Raw genomic sequence first — 20,392 nt, 5'->3', positions numbered from 1 at the left:
ATATGAATGAATGACAATAACTTGCTAAAAGTCCATCATCTGAATCTTTCTAATTGGCATGGGCCTCCAGTCAGTGTTGTTCATGTGGAATTCATTCAATGTTACCTTGATGAACTTTCTACAGTGAAAAAACCCCTGCTCATTTAAGAAACAGTTAGTTGAGTTGAGGCTCGAACCCCATTCACTGGAATAGTAAACCTGCATGTTACCGCTGCACTATCCTAGCACACGTACAAAACCTCCTTAACTTAAATAATATAGCTATTGTACCTGTACTTCGAGATGCAATCACACTCACTTTATATTTTACATGAGCTTGTAATTAGAAACTAGAAATTAGGTTTATCGTAAGTTTTTATGAGAAACGTAATATTTTTATGTGAACCATTCGACCACACATTCCATTTTTATTATACTGTGCTCAGCTACAGTATGTTGTTACATGCACCACCTGGTGGTTATTGTGTGAAGCACAATAAATGAATGTAGATTCTTACAGCCGTGCCTGCAGTATACCGCGTGATCACACGTGACGAATCGCATGATACCATGTGAAAAAACGTGCATTCTTAAAGGCCACATCTGTATAACAGTAATCATGTACTCAGCAAAAATAATGTTGCACCTCATGATCTATTTATAGAAATGACTCACTCACATAATTGACAAGTGACAACATTTTCTCTGATGGGATGAATAAAGTTTTTAACCATGTAATAACTCAGAGTAGTGTTTGACACACACAATCAGTCTGGCAATGTTCACGTACAATTCTCCAATTTCAAAAATGTTGGGACGCTGTGTAAAATGTAAATAAAAACAGAATGCAATGATTTGCAAATCTCATAAACCCTTATGTTATTCACAATAGAACATAGAAAACATGTCAAATCTTTAAACTAAGGAAATGTACCATTTTAAAGAAAAAATACATTAATTTTGATTTGATGCCGGCAACATGTCTCAAAAAAGTTGGGACAGGGCAGCAAACGGCTGGAAAAGCAAGTTTTACTAAAAAGAAACAGCTGGAGGAACATTTTGCAACTAAATAGATTAATTTGCAAGAGGTCAGTAACATGATTGGTTATAAAAAGAGCATCTTATAGAGGCAGAGTCTCTCAGAAGTAAAGATGGGATGGAATCTGGATGGAAGCATATGTTGTTCTGTATATACCTTTTAGCATTGATGGTGCCTTTCCAGATGTGAAAGCTGCCCATTCCATAGGCACTAATGCACCCATATACCATCAGTGATGCAGGCTTTTGAACTGAGCACTGATAAAAAGCTGGATGGTCCCTCTTCTCTTTAGTCCTCTTTAGTTTAGAGGAAATGGCGTCCATGGTTTCCAAAAAGAATTTCAAATTTCGATTCGTCTGACCAACAGTTTTCTACATCACAGGCATGCAATATTGATTTTCACCCTTGTCCTTCGCGCACAGAGATTTCTCCATATTCTCTGAATCTTTTGATGATATTATGTACTGTAGATGATGAGCTATTGATGGTTTTCGCAATTTTACATTGAGGAACATTATTCTGAAATGACAAAGCTACGCAACGTCTCGTTCCCTTCTCAGGGAACAGTTTTACATGTGTAACCCAGACCTTCCCTTTCAAAGGGAACTCAACGTTGCGTGAGCTACACGCTGTGGGAACGACAATACCCACTCCATTATACTGAGGGTATGGCCTGTATGAAAATATCCGAGCCCGAGGGTCACTGCAAGACACTCGAGCCCGGGGTGGAATGTATATCCAGGCTGTAATTTCGAATGAATGTGTGTGACGTAGACCACCCCGCTGCAGCACACACATCCTGTAAGGATGTTTTGGACCCCTTTGGACAAAGCCTTTGAGGAAGCGACACCTCTAATGGAATGAGCCCTTATGCCCAGAGGTGTAGTGAGACCGAGCACCTCATAAGCAATAGAGATTGCTTCCACTATCCAATTACAGATGCAATGCTTCAACACAGCATCACCTCCACTGTCGCCGCCAAAACAGACCAACAGCTGCTCAGACTTACACCACTGGCCGAAGTGGTTGACATAAGTACAGAGAACCCTTACTGGACACAGTAGGTGCAATTTCTCTTGTTCTGGTGTGAGGAACAGAAGAGGGCAGAAAGCCTGCAACACTACTGGCTGGGCAGCAGACAAAGGCCCTTTAGGAATATAATCTGGCCTAGTATATAGGAAGGCTTTGGCTAATCCAGGGGCAAAGTCAAGAGAGACAGACAAAGACAGAGAGAGCTTGTAGAGCTCCTACTCACTTAAGAGATGCCAGGGCCAGCAGAAGAGCTACCTTTAGAGTCAGAAGCTTCTCTGAGGCTGACTCTAAGGACTCAAATGGGGCACCTGACAAACCTTCCAGGACCCCAGAAAGGTCCCAGGAAGGTATGCATGGTCTGCAGATGGGCCTCAGCCGCCTGATACCATGCATAAACCTCGAAGCTAGAGGATGTTGCACCACAGAGGCTCCATCAATAGGGTTGTGGCTGGCCAAAATGGTGGCCACATAGACCCTGATGTAGAAGGAGCCAACCCTGCTGAGAAACATCCTTGTAAGAACTCCATGACTGTAGCTATTGCACAGTTCACTGGGTCTAGCTGACGTTCCTCAAAAGTCGCCACTTTTGTCATTTGTGACATAGTTTGTATGGCTGCTTCTGGAACAGGCTCACTAATCTTTATTGATGATGTAGCTCACAGTGGTAGCAACAGAATTAATTCAAAAGTCTACAGAAACAAATTTACAGAGAAATGCATACAATCTAATCTAACACAACAAAGGACATAATTGGGGGAAAAGGTGGAAGGTTTTAGACTAGACAAATCAATCACCAGGCCTTAAACCAAATATTGTAAGCATGCATTTCACCTCCTGAAGAGGAGACTGAAGGGATGAACCCCCCAAAACAAAGAACAACAGAAAAGAAGCTGTGGTACAAGCCTAGAAAAGGCTTAAAACAAAAGAAGAATGTAACAGTTTGGTGATAATAGGTCCCCAGCTTGATGGAATTATTGCAAGCAAAGGATATGCAACCAAATAAGTATTAATTTACATTAAGATTATCTATTCCTATACTTTTGCTCACCACAAAATTGGGCTGTCTGCCACAAACGGTGTCATGTTCTAAGTTGTTTAACACATCTAGATGTAAATATCAGGAAATGAAAGCTGAAATTCTGATCTATTATCCAATTCATCTTTTGATTTCAAGCACAAATATCTTCAGTGTATAGCACAAAAAATGAATTGGCCTTGCTGTTCCAATACTTTCAGAGGGGACTGTAACTCTCCCATAACTTCTAAATATGGCCCATAGGGTTAAGGTTGGGGTTAGATAATCATATAACAAATATTGAGCAAGCAAGTCATTTTAGTTTCTGCAGACCTTTGGTAGACCTGACATCACCTCTACTTCAAAATCAAATTGTCCAGAACAAAATGACAGAAAAAAAAATCTCTGAACTGAAGGGAAACTAAAAGGGGGAAACGATAACTATGGATAATAGTAAGATGGTAATTATGACACTAGGTTAACAGGCTCTTTAAAGCTTCTGCATGATCTCCAGCCAACCAATCAGCTCAGCTAATAACACAAAATAAGAACTCCGAACTCAGGGCTGCCATTTTAATAGAGAAACCATGTAAAATTTGTTCAGAAATACAGTGTTCAGTGTTTTCAAAAATACCCATTTTTGGTCAGGTGTAAAGTCAAAATTCTAAATACAGAGATACAATCTACTAATCAAGCCGTTTTCAAAGCTTTGTATGAGGCTAGCCATTGTAATGATTTTTTGGATCTTCATTAGGATGTGTAAAATTATGAGAGTATAAAAGATAAACAGAAATAAATAAACAGTACCTTGCAGAGGAAGTTGATGTTAAACCCAAAAGTCTGGGCATTTCTGGAGCCTGCATTCATGTAGTTTCCCACAAGCAGTACCAATTCCAGGAGCTTGCTAAAGCTCTCACTCTTCTTCACTTCCTCACATGCAAAGGTGACGTTCATGATGTCAGGACGGATGTTGTTTACTTGCTCCTCGAACGTCAGCTTGAACAGGATTCCATTCAGACGAGGGCGCAATAGCTTCACTGAGCTCATCTACAAATGAAAGAAAATGACATTTCAAAGATGTATATGCCTATATATAATGCCTATACAGTATATTCACATTGTGTCTGAGTACATATTGGGTAAATTCAATCATTAAGCAAATATCCAAAAAATAAAATCCAAATTTGTCAGTTCCCTGTTATTATATTAATGTTGATCTAACAAATCTATAGTTTAAAAACAAATCTATTGTTTAAAAATGTGCTATTTTATATGTGTACAATGAGACTTTAATGATGCATTTGTGCACGACTTGCATGCCTCAGATGAATTACAGATTTAAGCGCTACTAGGAGAGTTGCCGGGTCATTGAGCATGGGGTACACTGAGAGGAAGACTACCTTGGAAATTCAGTTTAAAATTTTAGCTTGTTGATTGTTTGAAATCCTTGACATTAACCTTATAAACTGGAGTCAGATAATGCAGGTACACTGAAATTCACAGTGCATTGGAGTCAGATATTTGATTAATAAGATTAAAGAATGCATTTAACCTTCATCTGCACCTAGATCTCCCTCACCAGTTAATGGATTGGCACATTGGAAAACATAATTTGCATAACACAGAAGACATTAAAGGGCAATTAAACAATCAGCCAACCACGTGGCAGCAGCACAATGTATAAAATCATGGAGATACAGGTCAAGAGCTTCAGCTAATGTTCATATCAAACATCAGAATGAGGAAAGTGTGTGTCTTTAACTGTGGTTTGGTTGTTGGTGCCAGATGGACTGGTTTGAGCGTTTCAGAAACTGCTGATCTCCTGAGAATTTCTCACACAACAGTCTCTCGAGTTTACACAGAATGGTGCAAACAAAAAACATCTAGTGTACAGAGGGTATGCAAGCTGAAACACATTGTTGATGAGAGAGATAAGAAGAGAATGACCAGAATGGTTTAAGCTGACAGGAAGTCTATAGTAACTCAAATAAGCTTTATTTTTTATAACTGTGGTGAGCAGAAAAACATCTCAGAATGCACAACACATTAAACCTTCAGATGGATGAGCTACAACAGCAGAAGACCACATCAGGTTCCACTCCTATAAGCCAAGAACAAGAATCTGAGGCATAGGCACAGACTGGAATAAGATACAGGTGAAAGACTGGAAAAAGGCTGGTGGGGTTTTTTTTTCTAATCTTCATCTGCCCAGTTTCTGTGAGCATGTGGCCATGATAACCACAGATTCCAGTTCTTGGCTGACATGAGGGGAACCCTCTGTGGTATTCAACTGTAGTAGCCCATCCACCTGAAGGTTCGATGTTTTGTGCAAGTTTGACTTTGGAAAATCAAGAAAATCCTACAGAACAGCTGATCTTTATTTGGGGTTAATCAAAATTACTTCAATGATGACAGTAATTAATTAATTCTTTTTTTTTCTTTTTTTTTTTCCAGTTTCATTTTTATTGAACATTTCTGCTGTACATTTCTGCTGAACATTTCTGCTGGACATTTCTGTTGAACATTTCTGCTGGACATTTCTGCTGAACTAAACATTTCTGCTGAGCTGAACATTATTGCTGAACATTTCTGCTGAACTAAACATTTCTGCTAGACATTTCTGCTGAACATTTCTGCTGAACCTAACATTTCTGCTGAACATTTCTGCTGGACATTTCTGCTGAACTAAACATTTCTGCTGAACATTTCTGCTGAACTAAACATTTCTGCTAGACATTTCTGCTGAACATTTCCGCTGAACCTAACATTTCTGCTGGACATTTCTGCTGAACTAAACATTTCTGCTAAACATTTCTGCTGAACATTTCTGCTGGACATTTCTGCTGAACTAAACATTTCTGCTGAACATTTCTGCTGAACTAAACATTTCTGCTATACATTTCTGCTGAACCTAACATTTCTGCTGAACATTTCTGCTGAACCTAACATTTCTGCTGAACATTTCTGCTGGACATTTCTGCTGAACTAAACATTTCTGCTGAAAATTTCTGTTAAACATTTCTGCTGAACATTTCTGCTGAACTAAACATTTCTGCTGGACATTTCTGCTGAACTAAACATTTCTGCTGAACATTTCTGCTGAACATGTCTACCAAACATGTCTGCTGAACATCACCTTTTCTCTTCTCTCCTCCCCTCCCTTTCCCAAATATTCCATTGAAAAGAAAAAAAAACAAATTGAGCAACAAACAGCAGTAAACATTCACAGGTTTTTTTTTTTCTTTTTATACTAACAAAGGAAAACAAAATTAAAAGTACCCGCCCCCCGCCCCGGCTCATCATGGCTACCCAATAACTGTCGCTGGTTATATAGGTATTGTAAGACCCAACAACAGGCACAAAAATTTAAGTGGGAAGTGTCTGTAACTCCATAAAGTATACAATAAAGGGATGCCATTTATATATAAAAAAAAACTTGTCCGTACAACCCTTCAATTAATTAATTCTAACACAATCACAAGTGTGGGGTGTTGTGGTTGGTATCCAAAAATTTCTATTTGTTTTTCACTTTTTCACAATTTTGTTTGCTGCTATATCACATTAAACATGCAAAGATCTGGTGTGATTTATCTTGGTTTAATTTTTTTTTTTACATCACAAAATCTTGCAATTTAAAAGAGGTGTGTACAAAGTTTATAACCACTGTAGTAGAAACTATAGACCTATTATTTAAAAAATTCATAAAATATTACTCTAAATACCAAACTCTAAATATCAAACTTAAGCTGTATGTTTGGTACTGGGGGCTGATCACATGGATGCGGCTACTGTGAGTCACGGTCATAGCGCCACCAACTGGCAGCAGAAAGTGTGTGACTTACAACAGACTTTGCAATAATCCTCTTATCTTTACCTAAATCTCCCCAAACTTTGTCAGAGTAATGGCAAGACAGGGCTGATGTCAAATTGTTAAGGGATTTTTGATATCTTAAATAGTGCTGCAGGTAAATAGGTAACGCAGCAGACATAAATACATTTTTCTAGTGTTTTGAGGATCTTAGCATTCTTAAAATTTCATGAAAGTTGGCACACACATCAGAGTAGTCAGCCGTTAGTCATAGGCAAAAGCGTAGACGTGGGCGTGGAGGAGGGGTTCTGTAGCGCCCCCTTTTGACTAAAATGGTGGGGTCAGTTTTACCTACAGTCACCAAACTTGGTAAATATATTGCTCTCATCAAACCAGACAACTTTCAAAATGAAATTAGCTCATTAGCTCCATCCAATAGGAAGTTTTACAGGAAGTGTCTCATATCTTCTGCAGGCAATGAGGGCTTTAGATCAAACTTGAACTGTATGTTTGGTCACAGGGGATGATCACATGGATGTGACTACTGTGAGTCACATTCAGTGCGGCACCAACTGGCAGCAGGAAGTGTCTCATATCTTCTAAACAATAAATGAGAACCGCTGGTGCAAGGCCCTATTGGATCTGCTACGTTTATTATTATTAGGGCCGGAGCACCGCTGGTGCGAGGCCCTATTGGATCTGCTCCATTTATTATTATTATTAGGGCCCGAGCACTGGAGGTGTGAGGCCCTATTGTATCTGCTCTGTTTATTATTAGGGGTCAAGCCCAAAAGGAGCGAAGACCCCTATTGTTTTTGTTAGTTTTCTAACATGCTCAAAAACTCATTCAACTTTGCACACACCTCAAAAGTGGCGAACATTTACATCTGATACAGGTTTTAGAACTGAGTGTGGCAAAATGGTTCGATAGCACCACCTACAAAATTTCAATGATGTGCACCTCACGCTACATTTCACCTACATGTACAAAATTCGGTAGACATGTGTATCATGCCAATACATACAAAAATACATGCCCATTTGATTTTTCTCTTACATTTTTGCTGTGTTTTTGCCATTTCCAGGCCTCATACTTTAACCTAGTCCTCCTAGAGATTTCATAGATCGATATTCAGTCAGTCTCATCTAAAGGCCTTGACAATGCTAATTTCACTGGTGTGGGTGTCTCACAAAGTTTGATGTTTCGCCATGAAACAGGAAGTTGTTATAACGCAAACATACAATGTCCATTCTGCTCCAAACTTCACAAGTTTGATAAAAGTCCTGGTCTGAAGACATCTACATGCCAAGATTCAGTTATAGTCATAGCATAACCTACTGGCAACAGGAAGTGCCATGTTTTACACTGTGATGCAGTCCTACCAACATATTAAAATATGCCAGTAAGTGGTAAATATGCTAGTAACATGCTAGAACCATGTTACACCATGCTTGCAACAGTTAGCTAAGTGCTAAACCATGCTATTAATGCCACAAAACAGGAAGTTGTTATAACTCAAACATACAATGTTCAATCTGTACCAAACTTCACATATTTGATACGAATCCAGGCCTGAGGCTATCTACATGCATATCTACATGTTCAATTATAAGCCTTGGGGGATAAATATAGGTGTAAATATATTATAAACATATAAATACCTCTATAATATATACATTACATACATATATGAGAGTGTCATCGCTGCTTGCAGCTATATTATTAGTGTTCATTTTTTTCGCCCCTAGTGGCTTGAGAATCTGCATAAATGACAGCTAAAACACTTTACAAACATTACATATCTCTCTATCTAACTACTGACCAAGTTACATAACTGTGGATATAATGCTTAGCAAGCTATGATAATGAAAATAAATCAAGATTTCAAGATTGATACTATCTCACTTCTTTTCTTGCTACTCTTAATTTCTCAGTCCTCTCTCTCTCTGTCGGGATCTCAGCTTCAAATCCTTTACATGTACAGAGGTACTCATTTTTACAACAAGTTATGCAAAGGGACTAAGGTGGGGTGAGCTGGTGGGAGGGAGGTGTCAGTGTCACAGAGAGGCAACATAAGACAAGGACAGAAAGAGTGGTAAGGGGGATTGAATGTGCACTGGAGAAAGATTGAAAATTGGGCAGAAAAGAGGAGCATTGAGCCAGAAGAGATAAAGAAAACCAATGTCCAGAAAAAGAAAACAGCTTAGAAAAACTGAAAGACATCATCAAAAGGAAAGTGTGTTTGCTCCCTGATGTCTCAGTGACAGCTGCTTGTGTTTGTGCACTGCCTCCAATACATACCACAATGCCAAACTGCTCTGACTCGCACAGCTCCTCGTACTCACTCTTCAGCTCAGCAAGAGAGCTCAGCTCCTTCTGTTCAGGGAGATTCTTGATCAGGTTCTGTAAACATACAACAAATAGCAATCATTAGTCTCCAAAGGTGCACAGGACGTCATACAGCTCTAGTCTAACAAGTTCACTCATATGTCATACATTGGATCTCTAAAACTTCCTGTTTCCCCCATTACTCCTACCACTATCTCAATATGCAAAGAAAGTGTGAACATAGAGCACACTGATTTCCTTTAAAAAGCTGAACTCAAGAGGAACTATTCAACATATGCCTCACTCCAATTTTAACCATGTTGGCAAAGACAAATCATTTTTGGCTAGATAAGCTCATCACCTTGAAGCTGGAAGAGTAAAGGAGACTGATATTGAGGGAGATTACATCAGTTAGGGAAAGCTTTTGGGAAAGTAGCCATTGTCCTTTTCATTTTGTCAGGCAAATTTTGCAATCATTCCTATGAATATATGTGCTCTGAAGATGTTGGTAGGGGACTCAGCCGCATCCTTAAATGTTAATTGTGCCTGTAAAATGTCAGAAGCATAAATGAAGAGGAGCATGGGACTTTATTTATTTATTTATTTTAGTCTTGGGGCTTCTGGAGGCTTTCTATCTCATTAAACCTGCCTAATTTTGCATGACTAGCAGGATTATGGGAAAGTAAGGCTGGACAAATACTGTGAAAGTACTGAATACTGAGGGCATCCTGAAAGGGCAGCGAATGGCAATCTAGTATTTACTAGCTCAAAGCATACTTTAGTCAGCTAGAAAGGTTCTACTAATTTTGATATCTTCTTTTGAGGTGGGATTTGCATGCAGAAGCTCAGCTTGATTGCTAATGGAAAGTCATTACACGCTCAAGGAGTATTCAAAATGAAATGTCTTAAAATGGATACAATAATCTGCTGCTGTTATTGTCACCTCCTCTGTATTATACAAGTTTTACAAAAATTACTTATGAGCATCAACCCGAGTGTCACATTTAGGGGAAAGCTTCAGCTTAATGTTAGTTAGTGGCAGAAACAAAGAGGAATGAAGAAGCACATAGTAGTTGTTACGTTCTCAGTCGTATTTTTGTTTGTACTATGTGCCAATCGTGTATCAGTGTCGGTGGTGGTATGGGTGTCTTTTGTCTCCTCCTCCACCTTTAGGCCCCGTCCAGTACAATGCGTCACAATCACAACTTGTACACGCCTGCTCCTGCCTCATGCTTTGGGATTGGTGGGGTAGATCATTGCCATTGTTTTGTGCAGCTCATTTATTTATTTATATTTCTTGTAAATTACACACACTAATTGTCACCTTTGTAAATAGTGCACTGTTAATCGTGGTTAGGAAGTCAGCGCCATTTATGTTAATTCATTTTCTCTTGGTTTTGGGTTAGCTAGGGAGTGAAGGAAGGAAGTGTATTTTTGTTTTCTTTCTTTTTAGCTTAATTAGTTCCTTTTTGTATAGTTAGAGAGAAATTTTGTTTATTATTTTTCTGCCTGGTCAGCTTCCGAAGTTTAAACCACTGGAAAAAAAAGGAGTGAGAATAAATACAAAGCAAACAAAATCCTGGTCTCGCCAACTGATATTTCACTGTATGTTGAAATCATAATAGTAGTTAATAATTAGAAGTTAGGTAGGTTTGTAAACAATAATTAGTTATAAAAATTCCCTTTGCCCTTTCTCACAGATCTTTCTCATATGACTCTTTCCCTTTTGGGTTGCTGGCCAAATTAGCTACTTTTTAACTAAAAAGGAACATGGAGCTTTAATATAACAGGATTAAAAGTGTAGACACCTAAACAGTAAACTAGAAATGCAGAACAACTCAACTCTAATTAGTAAACAAATAAATGACTGTGGATCACTCAATCACAATGGAGCATGACAGCACAGAAGCAAACGCAGTGATCAACATTTCTGCTGTTTCCCTAAATCTGATTCTTGAGTTGTTTTTCCTCTTCCATCACTCAGATAAGAGACAATCAATTAGCATTTACCGGTTTCTCATTTAGACTTCTTTTCAGCAGCATATGGTGAAATGCTCAAATATGTAGCTGTCAGACTGGAGGCAGAAGTTAGAAGTTAGAAGGTGGTGCAAACAATCCGAGATGAAGCATAATTAAAGATTTTTTGTTTATCACAACCCCATATAATCAGTAAATGACACAAATTTGGAGGCATATGGAAGTATTCAACAGAAGCATATCCCAAACAGGGATGAGTCAGTCAGCTCTCTCCAGGCTACCAGATACAATCTGCATCTGGGGGAGCAGAGCAGTGCTGAGTCAATGGATCCTGCCAGGATAATCACTCAGCCAACTGGGTTCTCCCAACTGGAAAAGGCACCTGCTTGCTGTTACTCATTATTCTTACTCTTGCCTTGATTACCTGTCAGTCAACAATTCAGGCATAAAAAAATAGGACAGAACCATGATGAAGTGAGTGCAAAATCACACCCTTGCTTGAACAATGAAAAACAGTTCAAGCCAACCTTAAGCAGGCCCACAAAAATACTTATGATTACAAGGGAAAAGAGAAAGTCTCTAATACATGAGGCTTTGCATCAATTTATCAAGTACAAATCAGAGTGCAATTGACTCTTTTGGTTTGTTTATTTGCTTTGGTTTATTTGATTGTATTAGAGATATATTAGGCAGCAAGTGAACGGTCAGTTCTCAAAGTTGATGTGTTGGTACAGTAAAACCACCTGCCACATATTCTGACCCATCGAGGCATGGAATCCACAAGACCTCTGAAGGTGTGCTGTGGTATCTAGCACCAAGACATTAGCAGGAGATCCTTTAAGTCCTGTAAGTTGCGAGGTGGGGCCTCAATGGAACAGACTTGTTTGTCCAGCACATCCCACAGATGCTTGGTCAGATCTGGGGAATTTTGAGTCTGCATAAATATTAACTAAAACATCATCAGATTTTCACACAAGTCATAAAAGTAGACAAAGAGAACCCAATTAAGCAAATAAGACAAATATATTATACTTGGTCATTTGTTTATTAAGGAAAATGATCCAATATTGCATATTTGTGAGTGGCAAAGGTATGTGAACCTCTAGAATTAGCGGTTAATTTGAAGATGACATTAGAGTCAGGTGTTTTCAATTAGTGAGATGACAATCAGGTGTAAATGAGTGGCTTGTTTTATGTATAGAAGAAAGGGATATATAAGAGTCTGATCTTCACAACCTTTGGGGAAGTGTATCATGGCGTAAACAAATGAATTTTCTGAGAACCTCAGAAAGTAGTTGAAGCTCATGAGGCTGGAAAAAGTTTCAAAACAACCTCTAAAGAGTTTGGACTCCACCAATGTCAGACAGACTGCGTAGAAATGCAGGAAATTCAAGACCATTGTTACCCTCCCCAGGAGTGGTCGAACAACAAAGATCACTCCAAGAGCAAGACATGTAATAGTCTGTGAGGTCAAAAAGGAGCCAGGGTAACTTCTAAGCAACTAAAGGCCTCTCTCACATTGACTAATGTTCATGTTCATGACTCCTCCATCAGCAGAACACTGAACAACAATGGTGTGCATGGCAGGGCTGCAAGGAGAAAGCCACTGCTCTCCAGAGAACATTGTAGCCACTCTGCAGTTTGTTAAAGATCACATGGACAAGCCAGAAGGCTAGTGGAGCAATATTTATTGGAATGGGAATGATGAGACCAAAATAGACCTTTTGGTTTAAAAGTTATGTTTGGAGAAAGGAAAACACTGCATTTCAGCATAAGAACCTTATCCCATCTGTGACATATGCTGGTGGTAGTATTATGTGTGGGCCTGTTTTGCTGCATCTGGGCCAGGATGGCTTGCCATGACTGATGGAACAATGAATTCTGAATTATACCAGCAAATTCTAAAGGAAAATGTCAGGACATCTGTTCATGAACTGGATCTCAAAAGAAAGTGGGTGATGTGGCAAGAAAATGACACTAAGCACACAATACGTTCTGCCAAAGAATGGTCAAAGAAGAAAAAGAGTTAATGTTTTGGAATGGCCAAGTCAAAGTCCTGACATTAATCCAATAGAAATGTTGTGGAAAGCAAGCAGTTAAAGTGAGGAAACCCACCAACATCCTTCAACAGAGTTGAAGCTGTTCTGTCCTGTGGAATGGGCTAAAATTCTAAGGGGTTCACACACTTTCAAGCACCACTGTACATATGTAAATTTTGGATCAAGATGGCAAGTGGACCAATGTGTTAGACAGTGCTCTCAATCACTATCATAAAAACACAAACTGAAGGAATATCTTTTGGAAGAATGGTGTTCATCCCTCCAACACAGTTACAGAGACTTGTAGAATTGATGGCAAGGCACACTGAAGCTGTTGTGGTCACCAGACACCTTACTAAGACTTCTCTACCCTTTGTACTCTTTGTATGTAATACTTTCTCAAATGCATCTTACCTATACAAAGTCAAATTACAGTGACAAGCACAATCAATAAAAATTATCCTAGCAATAAACTCTTTATCAAAGTGAAAGAATTCAGACAACAGGAGAGATGAGCAAGTGGACATATGAGACTTGTAACTCCTTTAACTTTTGTCAGTACAACTGGTGACACATACTAAACACTGGGATTTTTGTCTGTACGGAGTAGCTAATGTCTATTTCCTGCAGGTGTGAGAGATGTTGGTCAATCTGTCTCCCCATTTTAATTGAATTTATCCTCAAATTTGGATGTAGCTCTGCACCATCTTTGCCTACCACTGAAACGTTAAACTGTGGTCTTCCTACTGCTAAGTATGTACTACTTCCTAACTGTGGACTTCCTACCTGTGGACTTCCTACCCAGCCAGCTTCCACCATGGATTTCTAGAAACTATATTAGAACACACTACACTAGAAGACTCTTAGAATACTATGTGGAAACATAGTTTTGGAGTTAGGTGATATATAGTTTTATTTTATATTATTTTAAATATCAACTGGTTTCACCCATTCAGTTTTATAAGTCTTGCACAGAAGGATTTTTAACAGCAGGGTAGTGTTTCTCTGAAAAAGTTGTGCTTTACGCTGTAAGTTTTACCAACTCCTAATATATACTGTAAAAGCACACATTTTTGTCCAAGCATTAAGACCAAAACATATTGCCGATGTATTTCAAATTGTATAACTATCACACTGTATTTAGAAATCTGTCCGGTGACTAATTAACATCACATTGTCAATGCAAATAGCCTAAATCCGATTAGGTTGCAATTCAGCTGCAGTCTATTTTTAAAAAAAGTCACATTTTCATACTAGCTGTGTCTCATAATTAACGAGAGACACTTAATTATCAGTATAAAACATACAGTTGCAATCAAAATGATTCAACCCCCATTACAAATCAGGTTTATTGTCAAAATGTACAGACTTTCAGCTGTTTACAATGAACAAATCAAACAAAAGCAATTGAAATAGTTCAAAATAGTTCAACACAATGAATGCTTCAAGTGGTTTCTAGAGCGAGTCTCAGGGGTCAGTAAGTTTCCTGACACAGGCATTGCTTCCTGTTATCATTTTATGTTATTGTAGTTAGAAACAGTCGTTCCCTTAACAGTTGCACATTTTCCTCTCTCTCTCTTCAAGTTAAAAGGGCAAAACCAGAACCTCCATGTACGTGTGTGTGTGTGTGTGTGTGTGTGTGTGTGTGTGTGTGTAAGGAAGTATGGTTTGTCTCATACATCCTAACCCAGCAAGCACTGGCATGACTCACACACGCTGGCGTGATACACTCTGCTCTACCACTGTGTAGCTGTATGAGCTCTTCCAGTTCAGGCCTCTCATGGATTCAAAAGCGAATTTTTAACCCAGCCTGTTCCCATGTTAGTGAATGCAACACAAGCAAAACTTACATTTATATCAATACATTAAATTACAGTGTCCTCCACTAAAATTAGCACCCTTGGTAAATATGAGCAAAGAAGACTGTGAAAAATTGTCTTTATTGTTTAACATTTTGATCTTTTGTTCAAAAAATTCAGAAAAATACTCTGCTATCATGGATATCAAACAACTGCAAGCAAAACACGGGTTTATCGAAAAAAAAAAATATATCTTTGTTAAATAAGTGTTTGCCACAATTATTGACACCATTTTAGTCAATACTTTGCTACCTCCCTTTGCCAACATAGCAGCTCTGAGTCTTCTCCTAATAATGCCTGATGAGGTTGGCGAATATATGGCAAGGGATCTGAGATCATTCCTCCATACAGAATCTCTACAGATCCTTCAGATTTCAAGGTCCATGCTGGTGGACTCTCCTCTTCAGTTCACCCCACAGGTTTTCTATGGGTTTCAAGTCAGGGGACTGGGATGACCATGGGAGGACCTTGATTTTGTGGTCAGTAAACCATTTTTGTGTTGATTGTGATGTATGTTTTGGATCATTGTCCTGCTGGAAGATCCAACCACGACCCATTTTAAGCTTTCTGGCAGAGACAGTCAGATTGTCATTTAATATCTGTTGCTATTTGATAGAGTTCATGATGCCATGTATCCTAACAAAATGTCCAGGTCCTCTGGCAGAAAAACAGCCCCAAAACATTAAAGAGCCACCATCATATTTAACCGTGGGCATGAGGTACTTTCACATATGGCTACCTCTCTGTGTGCGCCAACACTGTCTCGGTGTTTACTGCTGAAAAGCTGTGGCAATAAGATAACACATTCTCAATTCTCATCATATTCAATTCTTTTTTCTTCTTCTTATAGCCACTTCCCATTTTGTGAAGCTCAACAACCTTTTGCAACACATCACAGCTATATTCCTTGGTTTTACCCATTGTTATGAATGACTAAGGGAATTTGGCCTATGTGTTATCTCATATTTATACCCCTGTGAAACAGGAAGTCATGGTTGAACAATTTTCTGTTCCTAGTCACCAGAGTACATAAAAAAAAATTAAAATATCAATGGGAATATACTTCAAATATATTTTTCTCATATAAATTCATTGGGGTGCCAATAATTGAAGGACACATATTTAACGAAGATTTTTTTTTTTATAAACCTGTGTTGTTTGCAATTGTTTGATATCCATGAGAGCATTGATATCCAGAGAATTTTTGTGAATATTTTGAACAAAATATCAAAAGGTTAAACAATAAAGAGCCTTCATTGCTCATATTTACTAAGTGTGCCAATGTTAGTGGAGGGAACTGTATATTTTACAGTGATGTTCTTGTCTGAACAAAGTAGTCGGAATATTTCCACTTACCAAAACAGCCAATCTTTATTTCTGGCATCCTTTCACAAAAACGCAGCATGTATGGATCTGTCATCAAATTTAAGTTAACTTGAGTTTAGTTTTAAACAATTATTTGTTTATTTACTGAATTTTTATTGACTTTAATTATGTATTTGTTTATTGATTTATTGTTTAATATTATTATAATACAAAAGTATTGTGTTTTATTTAAAAAGCAACCGTAATTAAATTACTGAAAAATATAGACTATTTCCTTCCATTCATCCCCCTCTTTGATCCTTACCAGCTGGTATGCGTGCCGCAGGTACAATTTAGTGAAGTAGCGGTGAGTAATATGGGCTGAGAACCTACCATCTAGGGCTCCTATATAAATTATTCATTGCAAGTGAATATGACTGACAGTAACATTTCAAATTATTAGCACACAAAATCTGTTTTCATACAACCCCATATCCAAAAAAGTTGGGACAATGTAAAATGTAAATAAAAACAGAATGTAATGATCTGCAAATCATTTAAACCCTATATTTTACTGAAAATAGTACAGACAACATGTTTGTTTGTGCTATACACCAAAGACATTTGGGTTTGACATCACCAAATTGTTGGTTTCTTCTTTTGTGATGCTTTTCCAGGCTTTTATCACAGCCTCTTCAATTGTTGTTTGTTTCAGAGGGTTTCACCCTTCAGTCTCCTCTTCAGGAGGTGAAATGCATTCTCAGTTGGATTAAGGTCTGGTGATTGACTTGGCCAGTCTAAAACTTTCTACTTTTTCCCCCCAATAAAGTCCTTTGTTGAATTGGCAGTGTGTTTTGGATCATTGTCTTGCTGCATGATAAAGTTCTTCCTGATTAATTTGGATATATTTCGCTGTACATGCAAACTCAAGCCTTGACAATACCTTCACTATGTTTCACAGATGAGCTTGTGTGTTTTGGATGATGAGTAGATCCTTTCTTTCTCCACACTTTGGCCTTTCCATCACTTTGGTAGAGGTTAATCTTAGTTCTAGAACTTCTGTGGCTCATCTGTGTATTTCTTTGCGAATTCCAATCTGGCTTTCCGATTCTTACTGCTGATGAGTGGTTGGCATCTTGTGGTTCTGCCTCTAAATTTCTACTCTCGAAGTTTTCTTCTTCAAAGAGTGGATTGTGATATCTTCACCCCTGCCCTGTGGAGGTTGTTGGTGATGTCACTGACTCTTGTGTTTGGGTTTTTCTTCACAGCTCTCACAAAGTTTCTGTCATCAGCTGTTGTTGTTTCCCTTGGTCAAATCATTCAGTGTCTGTTGCTCAGTACACCATTGGTTTCTTTCTTCATCAGGACATTACAAGTTGTTGTACTGTCAATGCCCAATGTTTATAACTGAAGGTTAAAACCATTAGTAGATGTTCAGAGCTTATTGCTCTTTAAACAATCAATCTATCAGGACACCTAGGTAACAAGAAACACCTGTCAGTCACATGTTTCAATATTTTTGCTTGCCTACACACTGGGTGGTCTTATACAAAATGTGCTATGTTCTATGTTGTTTAACAGATCTACATATAAATACCAGGAAATAAAAACTGAAATTCTAAACATATTCATCGTTTGATCTCAAACCCTACAGCAAAAAAAAATTAATTGGGCTTGCCATTCCAATAGTTTCAGAGGGGACTGTATGAATGCCTATAATGTTTCATCACAAATATTGTGATGTATCGTTGCACTTATGGTCTAGTAAAAACAATGATGTGGGAGGGAGGTGAGCTTCCCTATCTTGGTATTGACTATGGCCATAGTTGAGGTGTATAGAGTAGTAATTCATTAAAAAAAAAAAAAAAAAAAAAACTTTTTATTATTATGTGATTGTATATGTATTCCCCTTTGCCATCAGAAGTCAATTAATGGAGCTGAATGGAGTCGAGTGCAATGTGTGTGCAATTAGTGTCACATAATCTCAATATAAATATACCTGTTCTTGAAAAGTCCCAGAGTTTGTTAAACAACATACCTAAACAAACAGCATCATGAAGACCAAAGAGAATGGAAAAAATATGGCACTATAGAAGAGACCATCCACCAAAAGTGACCAGGTAAGGAGGGCATTATTCAGAGAAGCAACTACACCAGCAGGAAACCATACCTTCCATACTTTATCATAGCTTACTAAGTTAAGTCATGTGATCCATCTGTGAGGTTTGTGAGAGGTGTCCCCGCCTCTGAATTCTTTATTATTGTTTTCATAACTCCCTGTTTATGCTTTTTATGCGTCACCAGATTCAGTTTTACATTCAGCCATTAAATAGACATTAAATGACCATTTGATGCTGAAGAGGCTCTGCCAGAATCAAGCCTCAATTAAGCAAAGGGGCAAGCAGAGTCCTCTACTTGAATCTTGTGCACATTCATGATTATTGTTCTGTCCCATACTGCAGTTTACATGATGCAAATGATAATCAACATTTTGCCAGTCTGCTCAAGTCACCTGTTGTGAGTCCTGGGAACAAATTCTGATGCTACTGCCGAACTCTTGAGTCACAGCAAGCCAGGTAATGCATGCTCATAAATATATATGAAGGCCAAAGAAGAAAATGTCAATGAATGACAAATAAGATAAACAATAATAACAAACAATAACAAAGCTATAGGCCCTCAAAGGCCCAATGAACCATAACCATAAAGGTAGTTTCTGCAGAAAGGCACAGTGTGACAGAGGAGGTATGGGCAATATTGTAGTGTCTGAGACTCAAACTGTGTAACTGAGAGAAATGTACAGTAGATTCAGCTAAGCGTAACAGATTATACAAGCCAGGCAAAAGATTAGTAATAAAATTTTATTTAATAACTTCAGTTATGGCTTACTTTACAAATATTTATGTATGCACATACAATCAGATCCATAAGTATTTGGACAGTGACAAAAAATAATAATTTGCTGCTGTACATCTCCACAATGGATTTGATATGAAGCAATAAAGATGTGATTGATAGACTTTCAGCTTTAACAGGCTTGCAAAAATATTGCATGAACCATTTAAGAATTATAGCAATTTTATATAGTCCCTCCATTTTAACAGGCTCAAAAGTATTTGGACACACTAACATTTTTTTAAGGGGGAAAACAGTATTATTTTTCATATTTGGATGCAAATCCTTTGCAGTCAATGACTGGCTGAAGTCTGGAACACATGGACAACACCAAATGCTGAGTTTCCTCCTTTGAGATGCTTTGCCAGGATCTTTCTGCCTTCAGTTTTATCTTCATTAAGTGAAAGGCATGCTCCACTGGGTTGAGGTCAGATGACTGACTCTGCCATTTAAGAACATTCAATTTCTTTGCCTTAAGAAGTTCTTGGGTTGGTTTCAGTGTATGTTTTGGGCCATTATTCAACTGTACTGTGGAGCATCATCCAGTTTTGCAGAATTTGACTGAATCGGAGCAGAAGGTATACTTCAGAATTTATACAAGTTAATCCTATTTTCATCTGTCCAAAGAATTTTGTTCCAGAACTGGGCAGTTTTGGGGTTTTTTTTTTAGATGTTTTTTAGCAAAGTCTAATCTGTCCTTTCTGTCCTTGAGTGTTACCAGTGGTTTGCATCTTGGAGAAAACCATCTGTATTTACATTCATGAAGGTGTCTCTTGATTGTAGAATTTAAAAATGATACACCTACCTCCAAGAGGGTGTTCTTGACTTGGGTCAAAGAATTCTGTGATCATCAACTTTAGCTGTCTTCCATGGTCTTCAGGCCTTTTGGTGTTGAGCTCACTAGTGCATTCCTTCTTTTTTAAGAATGTACCAAATTGTTGATTTTGCCACTCCTAAAGTTTCTGCTAAATCTCTGATAGGTTTTTTTTTTTCTCAGCCTAATGATGGCCTCTTTCACTTGCATCATCATCTCTTTGGACTACAAATAGATAGTTACCATGAACAACTAACAAATGCAAATTCAACACATGGAATCAACTCCAGACCTTTTATCT

The 20,392-nt window shown here is 38.1% G+C and overlaps 1 protein-coding gene across 3 annotated transcripts in view; it reads right to left on the bottom strand.

Annotated features, from left to right (window-relative positions):
- The window catches only part of diaph2 (diaphanous-related formin 2), a 380,814-nt gene that overhangs the window by 177,851 nt on the left and 182,571 nt on the right, over window positions 1-20,392 (bottom strand). For all 3 annotated transcript variants that reach the window (XM_053630382.1, XM_053630381.1, XM_053630383.1), the window contains 2 exons: window positions 9,176-9,277; window positions 3,873-4,112 (listed from right to left, as the gene is read on the bottom strand). In XM_053630382.1, the coding sequence (XP_053486357.1) occupies window positions 3,873-4,112; window positions 9,176-9,277 (342 nt within the window). The remainder of the gene's footprint in view (window positions 1-3,872; window positions 4,113-9,175; window positions 9,278-20,392) is intronic.

This window comes from Ictalurus furcatus, chromosome 8 (genome assembly GCF_023375685.1).
Source record: "Ictalurus furcatus strain D&B chromosome 8, Billie_1.0, whole genome shotgun sequence".
NCBI lineage: Eukaryota > Metazoa > Chordata > Actinopteri > Siluriformes > Ictaluridae > Ictalurus > Ictalurus furcatus.
Note: the sequence above shows the minus strand (reverse complement) of the source record. Positions and strands in the feature narration are given on the sequence as shown.